The sequence below is a fragment of the Gavia stellata genome, chromosome 5 (assembly GCF_030936135.1).
Source record: "Gavia stellata isolate bGavSte3 chromosome 5, bGavSte3.hap2, whole genome shotgun sequence".
In the NCBI taxonomy this organism is placed as follows: Eukaryota; Metazoa; Chordata; class Aves; order Gaviiformes; family Gaviidae; genus Gavia; species Gavia stellata.
This window is the reverse complement of record NC_082598.1, coordinates 19,162,206-19,182,628: the sequence shown is the minus strand read 5'-3', so window position 1 is coordinate 19,182,628 and position 20,423 is coordinate 19,162,206. Positions and strand designations below refer to the sequence as shown.

The window sequence follows — 20,423 nt, the reverse complement described above, 5'->3', positions numbered from 1 at the left end:
TTACCTGATAGTAATTCATTATGTAGAAGTTGCTTTCAGCTACATGACCTGAGTAATATACTCTTAGACTATAAAAGGAATCGTAGAATCACAGAACGGTTTGGGTTGGAAGACACCTTAAAGTCATCTAGTCCAACCCCACTGCCATAGGCAGGGGCATTTTTCACTAGATCAGGTTGCTCAAAGCCCCATCCAACCTGACCTTGCACACTTGCAATGATGGGGCATAGAATAGAAAAAGAAGATAAAATAGAAGGAATAGAAGGTTTGATCTGTTTCTTTGAAGTTGGTTGGAGAGCAACACATCATTATCTCTTGCACGTTTCTATGCAAGCTTTTTGTCTGCGCAGGTAACACAAAAACATTTAGAGTCAGTCTTAATAACCTTGACTGTGCAAAGCTTGTATTTTCTTGCTGAAAGTGTTTGTTTTATAAACCAGAAGATAAGTAAAAATAAAACTTGCATTAAATATTCATATTTGAGAACCAAATAGTAAAAAAAGATGCATTCAACATTTTTCTCTGTACTCTCATCGATAATGAAATGCTATATTAAGTAAAAATATTATGTTAAATGAAAATATTATATTAAATAAGAATATCATTGTAGACACACATTGTTATTATCCCATTTTGACACAATCTGTTATTTGATTTCTGCTAGCATGAAAGAAGCAACATTGTAATGTACTAGGAATGAAGCCAGCACTACCTACAGTAACAACCACATAATGTGAATTCCTTAGAAATTTTAAGGGGAATATTTTTAAAACAAGTAATTTGTTGAAATATACATAGCCTGAATTTGCACTTTGGTGCTTAGCATTTATCAATATGTGCAGAAAAAGGTTACTTGAATAAATAAAATCTTATTTCAGCATTCCCATTGAGCAAAGCATGTCAAAGAAAGCTTCTTCCTATCTGTGTGCTTTAGCCTAGTAAGCCTAAACTTAAATCCATCCTTCCTTAGCTAAATGTTGAAATGCTTGTGCTAGAGACAGGACTAGACTCAAGAAACTAAAAGCATGTGTGCATGCAGTTATTAAATAGATAGGGGAGGTATAATTTGGGATTTGTGCAGGCAAATGTATGTTCACAATTTTTAAAAGTATGAACTGAGCCCTAACTTTGGGCATGCTTCTGCAGCTGCCATTATTTGAAGAGTATGTGTGCTTTTTGCATTGCTTTTACCATTTTCTTCACTAACAAACAACGAAGGGTCCAAAGCATAGCTCCTGTGGCAAATACATTAAGAACTGTCTTTACTATTTAGCTAGAAGAAAGCTACTCATTAATGAAATCAGTAAGAGTATTTTGTTTAATATATTAATGAGTGAATATGAGATTGTTTCTGTTTCTCAGCTGACATGTGGTAGCCTTTTATAACAAAACCCAAAAACCTTTTCTTAGGCTGAAGAAACTAGAGAACTGAAATAACTAATTTTTCTTCAGTGCCGTAGAAATCATTAATGTTTAGAAATAGAAATATTTTCACACATTTTCACTGCATATTTTAAAGTATAGAAATTTTTTTCAGCCTGGATAACAGTAGCCATAAGTGTGAAGAAAAAAGTTAAAAACCTGCAAGCGACTCATGAATGCTACAGTATTTTAATCAGCATAGTTAGCACATTATAAGGAAGTTTACGGTGAGCTTATTATTTTATTATTTATACTGAGCCTTTTCGTTAACAGAAAGACAACACCATCACCACACTGCAGTCTTCTACATTCTCACAGTAAAAATGTTCATTACAAAAGCCATACTGAACATTGTGCTCCGTATCTCATTGTCTGGCTTTTATCTCTAGCCTCACATTTATTTTGTTTATTCATTTAGCTTCTAGAAAAGCTTGTAGATGTCTCTCTAGGTAGCCAGATGTTTCACAAATGGATGCTTAGAGAGCTCATTTCCAGTTAAGTCCTCTTCTGTCTAAACAATAGCCCATTTAAATCCCATATAACTCTTGGCATATAAAACACAAGTGACTTTTCAACAATATTTATTCTCAGGTTGATTCTTTTGTCAATTTAGCATAAACACCTAGTGTTGACTTGCAGTTGACAAAAAGATTTCAGCTGCATATCTACAGCATGACATTGTTATAGAGACTTTAGTGACTGTATAAAGAATGTAAAAGATTAATCCCTTAAAGGGGGAAGGCTTTAGAAACTGTGCAAAATAAACACTGGATGTTCTTATGCAGCATTAAAATAGGACTCAAGAACTTTACTACACCTTTCATAGATTAGGAAGACAGCTTCTTAACTCTGGAACTGCTTTATTCCAATTTAATCTGTAAAGGCAGGATTTTCCGGACTTCCTCTTTGCACCTCAGAGTGTCTTTTTTAAAGAAGAGAGCTGAAATTTTCTTATAATCTTGTGAATTAAGATACTGGCCCTTTAAAACTATTCTCAAACATCATAAGGTCAATGTAAAGTTGTGTCAGTTGGGTTTTTTGTCAATAGCATTTAGATTGGAAGTTTTCACAAAGATGGTAGTGTTCTATGACTTATATGAGATAATTTATAAAGAAAAATGGAAGAGAAACATATTATAGTTTGTCCATAAACTAATACACAATGGATGTTCTGAGATAAGACTGCAGGTGACACTGAAATCATCTAGGTGACACTGAGATCGTCTTCCTGAGATAAGTGCTAACAGCAACATCTCTTTGACAGGAGAAAAGACAAGGCCCTACAATTTTGTGAAGATTTATCCAAATAGTTTATATATTATTATTATACCTATTTAAAGGTTGTTCATGTTGTGTTTAGCTGAACTATATCTTCTAATGCCAGATTTCTCCCAAGCAGCTGAAAGTTATTATTACTGCATTGTAGCAGAACAAAAATATGTGAAGATGTAAACATAATACTGTTTTAATGGAGTATCCAAATATTGTGCTTTTATGAAAATTGAACTGAATAAAACTTTAAGAATGTAGAGTCCCACATTGATGAAAGAAAATATATATCTTCAGCATTGTAGAAGTGACAATGAGGTGTGTTTGTTTTCTCTCAAGTTACGTTTCTGTAGTTTGTATAACTCTTAAACCAGAATAAGGCAGTGATTTGATTAAATTAGTCTGGAGTACTACATAAGCCATGTTTAGTGCTGGAGTACTTAAAAACTGATGCACACATTCATATTTTTTATCAGGTACGTGGCTGGACCCCCATATAAAAAATACATACTGTAAGTTTCTTTAGCTATTTTATTGACCTTTCACATTCAAAACTCTACCTGGAAAAAAATACTATCATTCTTTTAGGGCTGCACTCAGCTGTAAGGCTTGAATGTGTATATCCACATTCTTATTCACCTAATGATGAAGTCACTAAAATACTCACGTTCCCCACTTAGGCTGCTCACCGTGAATAATCATGTTGCCCTGAAGGGTTTTTTATACTCAAAGTAAGGTGTACTGTTGAATATGCAACATCAATCTCACACACTTTTCAAAGCACAACTTCATGGTAAAAAGAGAACACTGAGAATCCCAGTCTGATGCAGTGAATTCACATCCATTAACTAATCAAGGGAAAATTTCCAGTATTCTGGAGTCACTAAAGTTTATAAAATTGTTTTCTTTGCTCAGAGAGTCATAGAAACAGAAGTCACTCTGAATATTTCTTGCTGAGCTTTCCTTCTCTGTCTCTTGTATTCTGCAGACACTGTAGAAGATGAAATGGAAATGGCCACAGTGCGACATAGACCTGAAGCTCTTGAATTGCTGGAGGCACAGAGTAAATTTACAAAGAAGGAACTTCAGATCTTATATAGAGGTTTCAAGAACGTAAGCACTTCCTTTTTTAATTTACCATCCGTTTACGGGATAGACCGCTACAATCTCAGCAGTATAAGAATGACTGGCAATGGAGCTCATGGGATTCAGTAGCTAAATACTGCATGTCTGGTCAGGTGAAGAAATAATTACTCTGCAACAATTGAGCCATTTAATGACCAAAAGATGCAGACAAATTAGAAAGCATCCAGAAGAGAATAATCATAACTTTGGACTTTGTTCAAGGACAGATTGAAAATTGTGTTGGAGTTGTTTGTCTAAAGATTAAATAATGGGAGAGAACATAAGTCCTCAAGAATTTGGTCAGTGAGAAGAAAGATTTTGATTTTTGTGTTCACAATAGCTATCACAAGAAGTAATTGGCATAAATTGCGCTAGAGGAATTTTTTCATTAGGTGGACAGCAGTAGATGACTTCTTCAGTCCTTCCTAGCTCCCCAAGTATATAAACTTGTCAGATCCCTTTGCTAGGAGTCATTATTTGTGATTTTTTTTTGCTGGTATATGTGCTCTATTGGCACATTTTTAGTTGGCAGGGATCCCTACTGAGGACCACAGTGCATGAGTGCAGTCTGCCTCCTTCTCCACTGTGTACTTGCTGTCCTGTGGTGCTGGGCTTGGTGCTGGCATGTAAGGCACACATGGTTAGTACAGCAGATAAATAAGACACAGAAGATTTTACTAAGTATTATTAAATTCTGGCTCTATAACAAAAGTAAGAGCTGCCTTTGATTTTATTAATATTATTTAAAAAAAAGCACTGCTTTCTTAAAACAAACAGGTTTTTTCTCTATTTTATTCTACTATCTTTCATGTGATTAACACTTCTATAGGATGTTATATACCATTAACAGTGGATAGAAAATACTTGATATTAAAAAAACTTGAATAAGAGCAATTGCTTGCAAATCATGAGTGTGTGATGTTAATCTATGTACTCAGTTGTGAGTACTGCAGCTGCACAGGTGCTAATTCTCCTGCTGAGCTAGAGGTAAAGATAAATTTAGTGGCATTTATCACCTTCCGATTTAGTTTTTCTTTCACCCTTACAAAAGGGCCACCTTCTTGCCCTTGGCAAGTGAAACTGTGTAACAAAGTATAACAGTGCTAAAAGCACAATGAAGCTCAACTATGGAATCAGAGAGAATATTTTCAACAGCTTGTACAAGAAGAAGTGTAAATCTTACAGAATTCTTAGATATCATGTATTTTGTAATGTAAGCAAGCCATGAAAACAGATGTTTTAAAACTACATTTTTATCGAAAACCTACAATGCAAGTAAAATACAGAGTTACTTAATGTGTCCTGTCTATATATCATCCTCAGTTCCAGAAGGTATATAATGTTGGCATGTTAGTGATTAACAGTGATTGCTCTTAAAAGCTTTTCATTTCCTCAGGGTACCAGAGATCATTCCCCTGCTAATGATGGTATTCCCTAGGTATTGCAAATCATGAACTAATGTCCCTAATTATCTAAGGCAAAAAGGTACAAAGTATAGTGGATAAAATAAGCCTTCTCTCTGTTTCTCTAAGAATAATTATTTGTAGAGTCTCAGAAATGAAGGACCTTGATAATTCTCTGCATAAAATGAGGTATGGAAAAAGAGAATAGGTTATAGAAAAGTATTTTAATTGATTACTGGTTTACCATTTTTTGAAAAGAGGAATTCCAGCTCTTCATATGGTTTAGTGTTCCAAGATGTAAGTTCTACTTACATCAAAGCAGTGTCAATAGTAATATATGGTAATACATCTTTATTCAGGTGTTTCATTTCCTTATCAGTACATGATAATTCAAGACATGCGTGTATAAATATCTTTGACTATTTAGAGCTAATGAGCATGAACTTCAGGTTTTTTGTGTTTAATATAATTGCAAAATTATCAATTACTTTCAAAAATGCTGTAAAGCATGCCTAGGGCTGGTGACTGTTATAAAAGTAAATCAATTTCATAGAATCATAGGGTAGTTTGGGTTGGAAGGGACCTTAAAGACCATCTAGTTCCATCCCCCCTGCCATAGGCAGGGACACTTTCCACTAGGCCAGGTTGCTCAAAGCCCCGTCCAACCTGACCTTGAACACTTCCAGGGTTGGGGCATCAACAGCTTCTCTGGGCAGCCTGTTGCAGTGCCTCACCACCCTCATGGTGAAGAATTTCTTACTCATAGCTAATCTAAATCTACCCTCTTTCAGTTTAAGGCCATTCCCCCTTGTCCTGTCACTACATACCTTTGTAAAAAGTCCCTCTCCAGCTTTCTTGTAGGCCCCCTTCAGGTGCTGAAAGGCTGTTCGAAGGTGTCCCCGGAGCCTTCTCTTCTCCAGGCTGAAGAAGCCCAACTTTCTCAGCCTGTCTTCATAGGAGAGGTGCTCCAGCCCTCTGAAGATCTTTGTGGCCCTCCTCTGGACTCGCTCCAACAGGTCCATGTTCTTCTTATGTTGGGGGTCCCACAGCTGAAGGCAGTACTCCAGGTGGGGTCTCACCAGAGCGGAGTAGAGGGGGAGAATGACCTCCCTCGACCTGCTGGTCACGCTTCTTTTGATGCAGCCCAGGATACAGTTGGTTTTCTGGGCTGGAAGCGCACATTGCTGGCTCATGTTGAGCTTCTCGTCAACAAACCCAAGTTGGTTGATGTCAACTCATCAATCCCCAAGACCTTCTCCTCAGGGCTGCTCTCAATCCATTCTCTGCTCAGCCTGTATTTGTGTCTGGGATTGCCCTGACCCACGTGCAGGACCTTGCACTTGGCCTTATTGAACTTTATGAGGTTTGCACAGGCCCACCTCTCGAGCCTGTCGAGGTCCCTCTGGATGGCATCCCTTCCCTCCAGCGTATTGACCGCACCACACAGCTTGGTGTTGTTGGCAGCCTTGCTGAGGGTGCACTCAATCCCACTGTCCATGTCACTGACAAAGACGTTAAACAGCGCCGGTCCCCATACCAAACCCTAAGGAACGTCACTAGTCACTGGTCACCACTTGGACATCTAGCCGCTGACTGCCACTCTCTGAGTGCGACCAATTTCAAGCAGTAGTCTTTAGTCCAAGCATTAGACTTCAGAAATGAAGGATTTCAAAACTTTCAACTGAGCTGGGGTTTGTTTTGTTTCTCATATTTATCAGTTTCTACTGCAAAATGCTCTACAGGTCTATGAGCAGCTTGCCTATGTGGATTAGTTCATCTTTCCTGTCACATATCTAGCTTTTACCAAATACAGTTTGAGCAGCTTTGGTGGGTGCTGATACAGGATGGCATTAAAGTGCCTCCCATGGTCTGTGCTTAGATGGTCTCCCCCTGACAGTACCCAGTCATCCACTTCTGTCTGCCACAGGCCACCTCCCTTCTCACTCCCCTTCTTTCTCATCTAGCTTAACACTATCCTGCCAATATCTCCACCCCTGTGTGCTTTACGTGTGTGCTTCGTGCACCAATATATACTGGGGTCCACCCAGCTGGAAAGCAGCTTTGCAGAAAAGGACCTGGGAGTCCTGGTGCACGCCAAGTTGAACATGAGCCAGCAATGGGCTGCCTAAGGCAAAGTATTGCCAGCAGGTTGAGGGAGGCGATTCTTCCCCTCTTCTCAGCACTAGTGAGGCCACACCTGGAGTGCTGTGTCCAGTTCAGTGCTCCCCAGTACAGGAGAGACACGGACATACTGGAGAGAGTCCAATGAAGGGTCACAAGGATGACTAAAGGGACTGGTGCATCTCTCCTATGAGGAAAGGCTGTGAGAGCTAGAACACAGTGGAATAGACTGCCCAGGGAGGTGGTGGAGTCACCCTCCCTGGAGGTATTCAAGGAGTGTGTGGACGTGGCATTGTGGGACATGGCTTGATGGGCATGGTGCTGTGTGGTGTGGGTGGTTTTTGTGGTGGTTTTTTTTTTGTGTGTGTGGGTGGGTTTTTTTGTTTTTTGGGGTTTTTTGTAATGGTTGGACTTGATGATCTTACAGGTCTTCTCCAACCTTAGTGATTCTGTGATTCTGTGATCAGACTGGAGAAGAGAAGGTTCGGGGGGATCTCATCAATGTGTATGTTATCATGTGTATCAACACCTGAACGGAGGGTGTTAAAGAAGATGGAGCCAGGCTCTTTTCAGTGGTGCCCAGTGACAGGACAAGAGGCATGGGCACAAATTGAAACACAGGAGGTTCCTTCTCAACATCAGGAAATACTGTTTCACTGTGAGGGTGACCGAGCACTGGCACAGGTTGACCAGGGAGGTTGTAGAGTCTCCCTCCTTGGAGATATCCAGAAGTTGTCTGGACATGGTCCTGGGCAACCTGCTCTATGTGGCCCTGCTTGAGCAGGGGTGTGGAACCAGATGACCTCCAGAGGTCCCTGGCAACCTCAGCCATTCTGTGATTCTGTGATATTCTGCTTAATCATTCTGCTAGGAAGGAAACTCCACTGAAAATATTTAATGAAACACATAGGCATACATCTTTAACATGACACCATGAAAACTTGTGCAGATCCTACCTCTGTGCTTCATGCTTCTCACCTGATGTTCTCCCGTCTTACTATCTCTTCAACAATTTAACTATATAAAGCAAGATATGTTAAGGCATGAATTTAAGTTGCTGTAGCTCTGCTGACATGCTCCTGTTACTTTAAATTTACAATGTCCCACGGCGCAGTAGCATCAGCATTGCAACTGCGCACTGGCAGGAGCTCAAAAGAGCTGTAGTGCAGACTGGAGTCCTAAAGGCAACGTAGCTAGCATCAGCTGGCATAGTCACTACACGTGCTCTAACCACTACATGTGGTTAATTCAACAGAATTATGCCCTATATATGGATTTTTGCTGTATTTGTGTCACCAATGAACTATAGAATAACTGTTGTTATGTGAGCACTTGATATTTGGAATAAACATGCAGTAGTTAAGCTAGTTCAACCATATCAGTTAAACTAGTTACTGCTTGCTAGTCTAGGAGTGAATGTTGGTTTCAGGCAGCATTTTTCCCATCTATAAATCCACAGATTGCTTATCTCTTTACAGAAGGAACATACAGCAACTCTATCCTTATATAGAGCCTAAAAAAGTGGGAGATTTTCAATAGTTTAACTATAATACTACCAGAAGATAAAGTATCTGTAACAGTGCAAATATTAATAACCTTAATGAACACAAAACTGTAAGCTTTAGAAAGGACAAGACTCCATACCTACTATGGTGATAGTAGCTATTTCTGAAGAACTTGGGTATCTCTATATTATAATAATGCTTTAGGTGTGTCAGAAAGTAATGAATAAGCAAAGTGGAATTTGTTTTCTGTATATTTTCAACAGCCTTTCTAGTATGCACATTTTTCCCTTTGTCTTTATGCAAGCATGGCAGGAAGAAATAGGCCCCAGACATGATAAAGAAAAAACAATTAATGAAACAGAAGAAAAGCAGTACTCAGTCCCTTTATCTCAGTATCCTGTTTTCAAGAGTGTCCAGATAAGGGAAAGAATATAAGAATATAGGGAATTTAGAGTGATAATTCCCCTAACATACTGTTCTGTCACCTTGCACTCTGCTACTGAAATACTTCCTGTGCTGAAAGTTATAACTGCATCTTCATATTTTACATACTTTAATCAAAGTTTCTTTCATAAACTGTGATAAGTACTTTCTGAACCTACCAGGGTATTTTGCCACCCACAGCATCCTGTGGGAAATTAGCTCCATGCCTAATTATGCCTTCTGTGAAAAATAATTCACTTCTGTGTCAGACCTGCTGCCTTTTATTTTAATAAGATGTCTATAGTATTTCTGCTGTGAAAAAATGAGTAACGATTACCGTTACTTCTCCAATACATTCACTGTTTTACACACCTCTAACACATTTCCTACTTAGGTGCTTATTTTCCTAACTGAACATTTTTTGTCTATATAATCTCACTCCAACCTGTGGATTTCCCTGAATCTTCTCTAGTTCTAGGATGTCTGTTCTGAGATAGGGATGACCAGAACTTCTCACAGCTTAAGTCCAGTTATTTATTATTTATGACTTCAAATTACTGACATATAGTTCTGACTGACTTCAGATGAGAAAGCAGTAAATACTCCTGTATGTCTGTAGTGTTCATGATTACAAAGTTTGATTCATTATGTGGGTTTTACTTATACAAAAATTAAAAGGTAAAACTTTAAAGATAATTTCATGGATTTGATTTTCCAGTGTAGGCAAATTACACACCAAATCCAGCAAAAAGAAATTCAAGCAGAAGGAGCATAGTGTCTCAGATAGCATCTCTGTGTGTATGTACACACTTGAAAGCTTCCGAGAGTCTCAGATCACACTGTAGTATAGCTGATGCTCTAGAAAGCGAGAAGCAGGGGATAACTGCAGGAAAGGCACAAAAAGTATTGAAATGCCTATCTTGGCAATGGCTGTTTTGGTAGTAGTCAAGGTCAACATTGAAAAGACAAGAGGAGATATGCTAAAGCAAACATAAGGCGGTGGGATAAGCACTTTCAGATGACCTAACAACTATTACCAGGAAAAGCGCCAAGGGAGAACTTATGCCTATATTCGGTAATTTAGCCATTTTAAAGCTTCTGTGGTATCCTTGAAAAATGAGCTTAATGGAAGTCCTAAGCCCTCCCCTGGCTCAAAAGGTTGTCCCCAGCACTCTGGTTTTACAGTGTTCCTGCACTCTTGTTGATGAATTGTTGCTCAGCTGCCATCGCCGTGGGACCTCTCCATTTTGTATTTGGCTTCCTGTCATCCCATTTCTTGTAAATTGAAATTGTGATTGCTGCAGTCATTAACCTTTCAAACCAATGGCTCTGTGGCAGGCCTAGTACAAGTGGTACTTCACAATAAATTGCAAAGACTATCAAGCATGCACTCAACATGTGGTCTTTCTTTCTCTTTTGTCCATTGATAGGTCTCTCACAGTTTTAAAAATGTCTCTGAGCTATGGCACATTTCCATTTTAAAAATGCTTAGATAATGCTTTTGCCGCACAAAAGATGCTCCTGTGCTAAACTTACAAGTTAATGATCTTTTAATTTTGGTTGATTATTATCATAAAAAATTCTGTTGAACTCTGTGTTGGGAGACTACTAAACTTTTCTGGAAAAGTGAAAGGATTTTTGATGAACATTGATCTTACCCAGCTGTATATCAGAGAAAGTGTAAATTGAAGCCATGCATGCGTAAAAATGTCCCTGGATACATACTGTAGCTTTAAATAGGCAGCTCCATACTTGTGACATTTATTGGGAAAACAACATTTCTAAGATACCTTTCTTCCCTATTGCTGTTAGCAAATGAGGCAAACAATGACAGTAAGATAATAACTCTGATAATGTTGCAGCTCAAAGACAGGTTCCCCCACTACACTACCCATCCATGTAAGAATACGTTTGTGCATTACTCAAAATATGCTAATTTATTCAAAGATTTTTCCATTTCAATTATTGTTTGATGAAAGCATTGTATTACTGTATGTTGCATTTGTGAGTCTCACAGAAAGTTTAATGAAAGCTCGTTTTATAGGTTATAAAACTCATTTATCGATTGTCTAGGGCATTCGAGTTTTGCATGATAAAATACAACTATTCTCATTGTCCTTTTCTGGAAAATTTGTTCCTTTTTGTTTGCTCTTCTGTTAGTCTCTTACAGAAAAAAGTATGTGAGGAGAAAGTGCTTGTTTTATGTAATTAAGTATATTTCCGATCTAATGAGTAGGAAACAAAAACACATGGTTCATATCATGTGGGTTTATCCAAGGTATATCTACATACACAACTGTAAGAATATTCATAGGATATTTTTGATAATTTGGACTAGATGACCTCCAGAGGAGGTCCAGAGGAGGTCATCTCACTGGAAGAGTCCAGGGAACAGTTCCATCAGTTTGTGATCTGAGCTGCCCACATTCACATTAGACAAGTAATTTAATAAACAAGATTAACTAATAGTTTGAAACTAATTGCTGTTTCTGTATTGTGTACAGCAGCCCACTCGCCTCAAAACCTCAATACACCTACAGTGTGAATTTTCACATTCTTAGCTGTAAAAAATCTCCAGAAATAAATAAAATCTGCATAAATACTTACTGCGGAAATTCAGATTGTTGTTTGATATGGCTTTGGATCTAGATAATGTTGGCACTCTGACATTAAAAAAGAATTTGGGATCACTGAGACACCGAATCTTATGTCATCATTAACATTAACTGACAAGGAAGTAAAATTCAAAGTTTTGATGGTGATCGTCAAACACCAGTTCTAGATTTCATATCATAAGTGCTCATATTAGGTACATAAAGCTCTGTAAAATTATCTGTGCTAGGCTCAGTGGTATGGTGTAAAAAAATTAAGTTTAGCACCAGCTGTCATTACAGTCAGTTTATTCAGAGATAGAGCCTATGAACTGCAATTAAGAAAGCCTTCAGGATGGTAAGGAAGCTGCTTCTATATATTTATTTGAATTTATGGCCCTCTCCAAAGCTTGTGGGTCTAAATATTAGACACCTTCATGAGCTACAGTGATCTGTTGAGAATAGGTGCCTGAAAGAACAAGGTAGCTTTATCCACATTTGGTATAACAGCCTGGTAGAGCATTCTCCCATTCAAAGAGAGTTTTGAAAAGTGAAAGAAAAATTATGATTTTTTTAAAAATAATTGGGACTTTGAAGAGGAAAATTGAGTTGGTGCACTGAATAAAAATAATTTTCACTGTATAAATAATTTCTCTACTCCTGCAATTTTTTGTTTAATGATGAGGATGAAGGTTAGGCATATACCGTGCATTTTGCAGTATATGCACTAACTTGTGCAAAAACTGAAACATCTCAGTGTAATTTTGAGGGTACTGAAGTTAAAGTTTTCAGCCTGGTTTAACTTTTCTAATACATCTGTATGCATGATGTTCTAGGAACACTAAATATATTTGTTTTGCTCATTGTAATTGGAAATTACTTGTTAAGAAAGGAGGTATGAGAAATGTATATCAGTGTTCTACACATGGATGACTTTTACAGTTATTCTCTTTGCACAGCCTCTGATTTATGACTAGTAGAGATGTACAGTTCTGTCTTTCACTTCTGTCTTTCAAACATAGTTTCTAAGATAATCAATGTCTTGATTAGAATCTATTTAGTACAAATGGAAAGTGTGTCCCATTGCATTATATTTGACAGACACTAAAAGCTGACAAGGGACATAAGCATTTGACTATAAAAGAGATTAAAAAAATGGGTGATGCAAAGAGTTTGAATACCTCTGTGATGATCCAAACCGAGATTTTGAAAGTCCATTCCATTTTCCTTCCTTCCTTCCTTAACCTTTGCCACCTGTTCTAAAGCATGGCCAGGGGCAAAGACAGCATAATCCTCTTAGTTTATATCTCTGGAACACTGTGTATTATAAAACAGAAGGTTTCACACTACGAGAAATAATGTTTTAGCTTGGATTGGCTATATCTGAATCATCAGTGTCCCCCATCTCACAGAGTCAATAGGATGTCTTCAGTTTGTTGTGATTCCATTCAGTTCTACACTGGCTCTATGTGTTTTTATGGTAATGAATAAATGCAGATTCAAGATTAATACAAGCCAAAAGAGAGAAAAAAACCCAAAAGTGAGCATGACAGACAACGGCACTAATGCAAGAGTATTTTGCCCCTCACATCAGTCCTCCAAAGCTGCTTCTTGCAGATGAGGTGACTCAGAGCTTAAATATGCTTTTCACCCTCCCCAACGGAGTCCTAGGACAGCAAAGCAAATTTCATTTCACCAGCAGTTAGTGCAGTTGCTTTTCCCTCAAGGTTTGACAACTGTCTGTAGAAGTCCTTGGGTTACACAGAATGTAATCTTAGCAAGAGCAGGATCTTTCCAGATGCAGGCTTTCTTTCTGACCAAACAGAAAAGATGAGAGCCTGGAAGAAAAACACCAGTCACTTAAAGGTTCCCACCTAGCTCTCCGGGTTAACATGAAACAACACTAAAACTATTTGACCTATAACCCTCTGTAACTCTAAATATTAAACAAGGGATGGGTTGCTCTACTGGGTAACAGTGCATGAAACATGCCCATTGTGCTGAAAGTTTTTACAGAGGTGCTGACACCTCTGCACAGTGTATGAACAGCAGTGTTGTGAACACAAAGAGGATATATATACAAAGAAGCACCAACAACTTGTCTTTTCTGATAGACGCAGTGATGACACCTGAAAGGGTTGTGCTTCATGCATATAAACCTGTTAAATTTGTAACATAAAAGTTCTGAATCTTACTAGAAAATTAGATAGTAATAATTCAAACTGAAAAATTAACATGTCCCCATGTTAGAAAACATGTGACTTGTTTAGCCTTAATAAACTAAACAACAGACAACTGCATAATGAAACTCCAAGCAAGTAAACCTAGAAGCTGGATATCATGTCTGCTGTCAAGAGACAGATTTCTGTAAATGATCTTCTTCTATCTAGAGAAAGTTTCTGAAGACATGTATAATGCACATAGCTCAAATGTCCATTTTTAAAATAGAGTTATTATTTAGCAGTTGTGCTTCAGATAAATTGTTTTCTCAATTTTAGATGACTGAAGAAAAGCTTAAAAAAAAAAAACCTTGCCAAGGCAGAATTTAGTTATTACATTTCAAAAGCACTGGCATTCATTTACTGGGGGCTTAGAGGGAACTTTTCCTTATTTCAAAAAGGCTATGTGAAAATATTTTAACAAACTGAGCAATAAATAATGCTTACATTCATTATATATTTTCTTCAGGAGTTAGTCAAGAAACTTGGAACTTTTCAAATATAAGAGTAAAAATAGTTTGGAGGTACAGTTTGACAAACCTAGTATATAGTTGTCAGTCATCACAAATTTACAGACCTTAATGTGTTCAGCGGAGATATTCGTTTCAATTAGTCTCACAGTTGCTAGCAGAGATTGAAATCTTCTTTTTGAAAGTTAGTAATGAACTCAGTCCCTACACTCCCATTCATCTCATGACTTACTGCTGTTCATGGAGATACCTCACGTCATGTTCACTAGGGAGAACCTGTCATCTAGCATACCAAGGACTGTCTTCATAATAGTGATTGCTTACTTCTGAATTGTCTCTGAAAAATGTAGATGCCAAGTTGCTAATTAGCAGCATTTAAAAAGAGTGTGAATTTAAGCACCCAGTATCAAGAATAGTGCAGAGCACCAAATACCTATAAAGTTCTACTTTATTCTAAAAAAGTTAATATATTTTGGTGGAATTGTATTGCTCTGTGTGCTTGTCTGTCCCTCCTATTTGAGCTTGGCAGTACCACGTCCTGTGCTCTGGTGTGCTCTCAGCGTGCCATCAGCCATGCCATGCTGACACTTGATGCACAGTATATACCTTCTGCTCTGCCAGCCACCTGCTCAGTGTAACTCAACTGCTGGTAGAGCTGCTTTCTACCACAGAGCTTCCATGTGTGCCAATATGTGATACCTGAGGAATATAAATGTTTATGTGCTAGAATATGAGCAGCAAAATTTCTTTGTCTACAGCTCACTGCAGCTACTTTTTGCTGCAACTCGACTAAGCATTACAAAGCTTGGTGCCTGAGTTATGTGAAATTGTTGGATTTTCTGGGTAATCGCTAACATTAGAGAAGTAAAATTTGGTGCAATGCACCATTGAGGAGGTTGTAATTTAAAAATGTAGTGAGTAGAAACCTCTTACTCTCTCCCACGTGTCCGCTTACCTTCACATGGTGAGATGAATACTAATTGTAACTGCTATAAACACTGGGCATTATAACACACAGCGTAAGATGTCTTAGTGAGCCGATTCGTCATTTGATAAAAGTGTTCAAAAAATCCTCCTACTTGGATTTCTTGCTACTGCTTTTCCTACTTTTAGAGTTTTATATAAAACATGATGATTCCATATTAAATCCTGTACTGAATTATCTCCCTGTTACACTGCAATCCAGAGACGCAAAGTGGACACACATATTTTCAGGTGGGTGTCCTAGGCCTGCAAAATGAGAGGAGAGGGCATAAATACATCTTCTGGTGATACCTTTGGGTGGTGCAGTTCAACCATTTGGGTCCTGATTACTTCATATTTTTACAGACAAAATCTTATTTGTGCTGGACTGAGGGATCTGTTCTGGATCCCAGGAATTTCCAAGTAATTTTGGATTTTTATGATTTTTTCTTGTTTAAATCCCTGATCAGTTTAAACAAAATCAGTTATGTGTAGGTTTTGTCAGAAAGTAGTGAAACCATCAAAAGTCCTTTCTTGTTTTCCACAGAATTAATTTCTGGTTTGAAATTTCTTTAGGTCTATATCTGTGCTAAAAATAAACACCGATGAATCTTCAAATAAAACAGCAAATCACAAGTTCCAGAGCATGAAGGTCAAGCCTTTCAGAATCATGGAAGTTTATTATAAGTCTTGGGCCAACCTGCATTTACCTTTGAGTGAAAGTCTAAAATCCAGGGCCTGACAGAGCCAATATTCTTTAGATCAGCTGGACACTTCTGCAGTTGCTCTTCACTCCGATTATGTGAATGATTCTCATGTTAAATTTCAAGCAAGGGAATTTATTCAACCCAATCAATTCCATTGTGAAATATAGTTACAGGACCTTAGGTATGGTGAGTATAACGGAGGAAATAGGAGCCAATAACTCAGAAGACAGCATGATTCAGTAAACACAGCATGAAACTAGAAGTCTAAAGACTCTAGCCTTTTGGCTCTCTGGCTGGCTTATTAACTGCTACACACCTTTAAAAGCCTTAACTATCACACTAAAAGGCCTTCTGGGTTGCAAGAGAGCATTATACCAGTGCTTCGCTGCCTGCACGGGCTCCACATTGACAACTGCCTAATTTAAATGTCTCTGGTCTGACAGCCAAAACCTTTTAGAGTGTCCCTGGCTATCTGAGAGATTACTTCTCAGCCTTTGATCAAAGCCTCCTCCAACACACCCTGGGAACAAAGTGGGGAGCGCCAGCCGGGGGGCTTGTGGCTGTGGGAAACTGAACTTTCCCAGGAGCTGGAGATAGCAAAGTTCATCCTTAGAGGACAGAAAAATGAACACGGAACTCCTCGGTGTTAAGAGTGAAATGTGTGTTCTGTGGGCAGTATATTTGAATGAGGCTGTTTACCCCTCCATGACTAAGCTCAAGTGGAAATAACAGTAACCTTATGTCTGAAAAAACGCTGATCTAGGAAGCACTCTATGTGGTATTTCTAACAATTATTTACTTGCTCCATTTATGCATCTCTGACACTCTGACCAGCCTCACTGTGGCCTCAAAAAAAGAAATGTCAAGAATAACTTTTACAAGTAAAACCCCGGTAGCTGGGTATAGCAGTATTTGTCTCCGGCACATTACCTACCAGCAATTATAGGTATCAGGGCAACAGACACATGATTGTGCTTGTGATTAAAAAATGTCCCCGCTAAGCACTGAATCTAAGTGCACAGGAAGCCTATTGTACAGGCTACCAAATTTGGATCAATAGGCAGGAAATCCAGTGTCAATAACTAACTTCCACGTTGTTCTGCTGAACAACCCAGTTCATCTCACATTCTTTCCTCACCTCTTTACTAAGTTTTTAGGGCATAAGCTCTTTGTCAGTGTTTCTCCATGTCCTGAATAATGAGTCCCCAGTAAAAATCACAGTACGATGGGTGATTCTCGACTATTAACAAAGTTTTAAAACAGACAATATTTGTTACCTTCCTCCACAGCAAGATGAGAAAGAAGAGTGACACAACATAAAACAACAGAGAACTTTAATATGAAATCAGATGCAAAATTAGATTCAACTTGACCCCAGAGAGTAATGGAAAATTTGTTTATCAGTTTTTAACTACCCCTATAGATTCACCAATTATGGGTACTTGTAACATTTAGCTCCTGAATTTATACTGTTATTCTTCTAGGCTAAAAATCCTGCCTTTCTTAAAGTTAGTTGCAAAACCTCATTGTTTTTAATGGAACATGCCCAATTGTCATAAACATTTTTTGACCCTCGTCATGTGTTTTTCACTATGAGAATGGCTTCGCAATGATTCCAGAGCTTTACATAAAAACGTGGCAATTACAGTTTTGTTCAGCTGATCTGTCCCCCACCACATTAGCTGTCTGTGATGAAAAGAACTGCACGTTCCTTCAGTTTGTCAGACAACTGTAATTTAGTCTTCCAGTCCAGTCCCAGAGGAAGACGTTCCCATGAGGCAATACCAAAAATATATTCTAATTATTATTTTTTTAACAGTAGATAAGCAAGTACCTGTCCCTGTTGCCCTGTGCTGGAGAAATTTCATCCTTTTGCTGGTTTCTTCTGATCATTTTTTTCTTTCCTCCTACATTAATAAGCCTTGAAAGAGTGTGCCTCCCAAACAAGGTATTCCCACCATTGAATTGGGAGCATGCCGCACCTCTTCAGAGCTCTCAGTTTTTCAACAGAGTTTGCTTTGCAAACGAGACGCCTTTCTCCATTTGGTCATTGCATTCTGCATTCAGAGTTCTTGGGAGCAGCATCTTTTGGGAAATCTCAGGGCACTCTAAGAAGTTTTCAGCTTCATTTCCCAGTGAAGACCTAATTAGGATCCTAAGATTGAAACCCATTCTTTTTCTATTAATGTAACTGTCTCAACACTAAATAGTCCACGAACAGGCTAGAAACTTAGGCACAGGGATCAATTATTTTTTCTGTTTCTTATCTCTAAGTAGTATAATTTTCCAGATTTGAGTCTCATATCATGCCTCAGACTTGATCAAATAACCACACTGAATCTGATTTCCAAAAAATCCACTGCACTTCCAGTAGTGTTGAAAATAAATAAATCAAGTCATATAGCATCTGCTTCACTCAACAAGAGATGTAGTACCATCCCCTGCAATGGAGCCCAAGTTATAACAGCCTTATTTTATTATTCTGTTCTCAGAAGCTGCAGTTATGGAGCAAAGACAAATTTTATGTGCCATAAACTTAGCAGGTTTTGCAAGAAGTTTTTATGCCCAGCAATTTCAACCTCAATGAATCTCCATCAGGAATGATACCACTATGAGAAATGAAATCTCTTTCTTCGGCCTACCCTGTATGATAGATAACTATTGTTCAGATGTGTCTGATTCTCTAGTTACCTTTTTCACTTCTTGTTATCTGTTTTAACTGTGAAATATCTTCTGCTTCTTTTTTGCTTCTCTATGCTGTTCATGTTTTCACAAAAATATGCCAGCAAATATCAATCACCATTTATTTAGGTTTCTCTCAGTATTCAGTTCCTATGATTTGACTTGTGCTACAAATTTTAGATACATTGCCAAAAGCAATGTATTGAGTATCCACATTTGAGAAAGGGAAAGCTTCAGAACAATCTAAAGGAGACTCGTGTAGTCTATTTAGATTTTTTTACTGTGCTAAAAAAGTTATCAGCTCATATTCCTGACTAAACCTCAAATTCCATTCCGATGCTTTTCTCATGTCTATTGCTGAATTATAGAAACAGTATCTCATTTGTAAGTAGGAATGGTACATCCTCCCCTGTCTTATGGAACTGTTTGCTCCTCCTTCTCAAAGGCATTTAGATTTATGGCCCAAAGCATTGCCACAAAGCCCACTCTGGCCCTTCCATGATCACCATAAACAGTAGAGCTCTAGTGGTCAAGTATCTTCTCCATATCATATCATGGGCCCGTGCTCTGGGGAGCCCTTTGGGCAACAGAATAAAGGAGATGTCGGTGTGGTGTGCTGGTAGGCTGGATGAGTGCAGATGTGACAGTGAGGTTTTGGTACATGGAGAGGGGAGCCTGTGACAGATATTGAATGCCAGAGAGCCTCCAGGATGAGGCACGTTGCCCTCACTGTGTGAACAGAGAAGCAGCATTTCTTCCCACGGACCGCATCTCTCACAGCAGCTTCATACACGTCATTGCCCCAGTTGCTTTGGATTTTCACCGCTGTACTTGGTGAACCAGGTCCTATTTATGCTAATGTCAGGCTCAGTTTTATAAATATTTATGCAAGTAAGCACTTTTGGTTTTATGTTTGCAACGCTGGGGCCCTTCTCCTCAGAGATAGTGTTCGTAGTGGAGAAAGCAAAAACCTTTGTTAAAGGATAAATGTGTTACTATATAAAATATAAATCATGAGTACATTGTTTGATTTCCAGTTTCTAGCCTGCTCTCCATTGGCTTTTATGTTCTTCGCCATTTCTGCAAGCTGACAGGATTCTGTAAGAGCTAAAATTCCTCAGTGCTTTTCATTGTAGTTAGCGCTGACCAAATATTGATCTGTCTGCCTTTACCATTGCACGTCTTTGAAAGAAATAAAGGCGCACCACTCTGAAAAATACTGAAATAACATAAGTCAGGACACAGTTTCAGGCTGAGTGTCTTTCATGCAGACATGTGTCCCAGGAATGCAAAACTCACAGTATTCTTACTTCATGATGAAAATGAAAATTTGAGTTGGTGTCAGAACTTAGCACCAACATCCAGCTGACTGACAAACACACACACAAAAAAACCAACAGATCAGCATTTTAGATAGAATATAGTTCTTTTTTTTCACCCCTGACACACTGAGGTTGCTTCATAAATACCTTGTACTAAATTCAGGCTTTCTCATTTTCAGGTATGGCTATAAAATACTAGTA

The 20,423-nt window shown here is 38.3% G+C and overlaps 1 protein-coding gene across 5 annotated transcripts in view; it reads left to right on the top strand.

Moving 5' to 3' along the window:
- The window catches only part of KCNIP4 (potassium voltage-gated channel interacting protein 4), a 361,068-nt gene that overhangs the window by 304,204 nt on the left and 36,441 nt on the right, over positions 1-20,423 (top strand). For 4 of the 5 annotated variants that reach the window (XM_059817596.1, XM_059817595.1, XM_059817594.1 and 1 more), the window contains one exon: positions 3,680-3,804. In XM_059817596.1, the coding sequence (XP_059673579.1) occupies positions 3,680-3,804 (125 nt within the window). Of the gene's footprint in view, positions 1-3,679; positions 3,805-20,423 lie in introns of those variants that run through there. The other variant, XM_059817597.1, reaches the window with a different exon arrangement.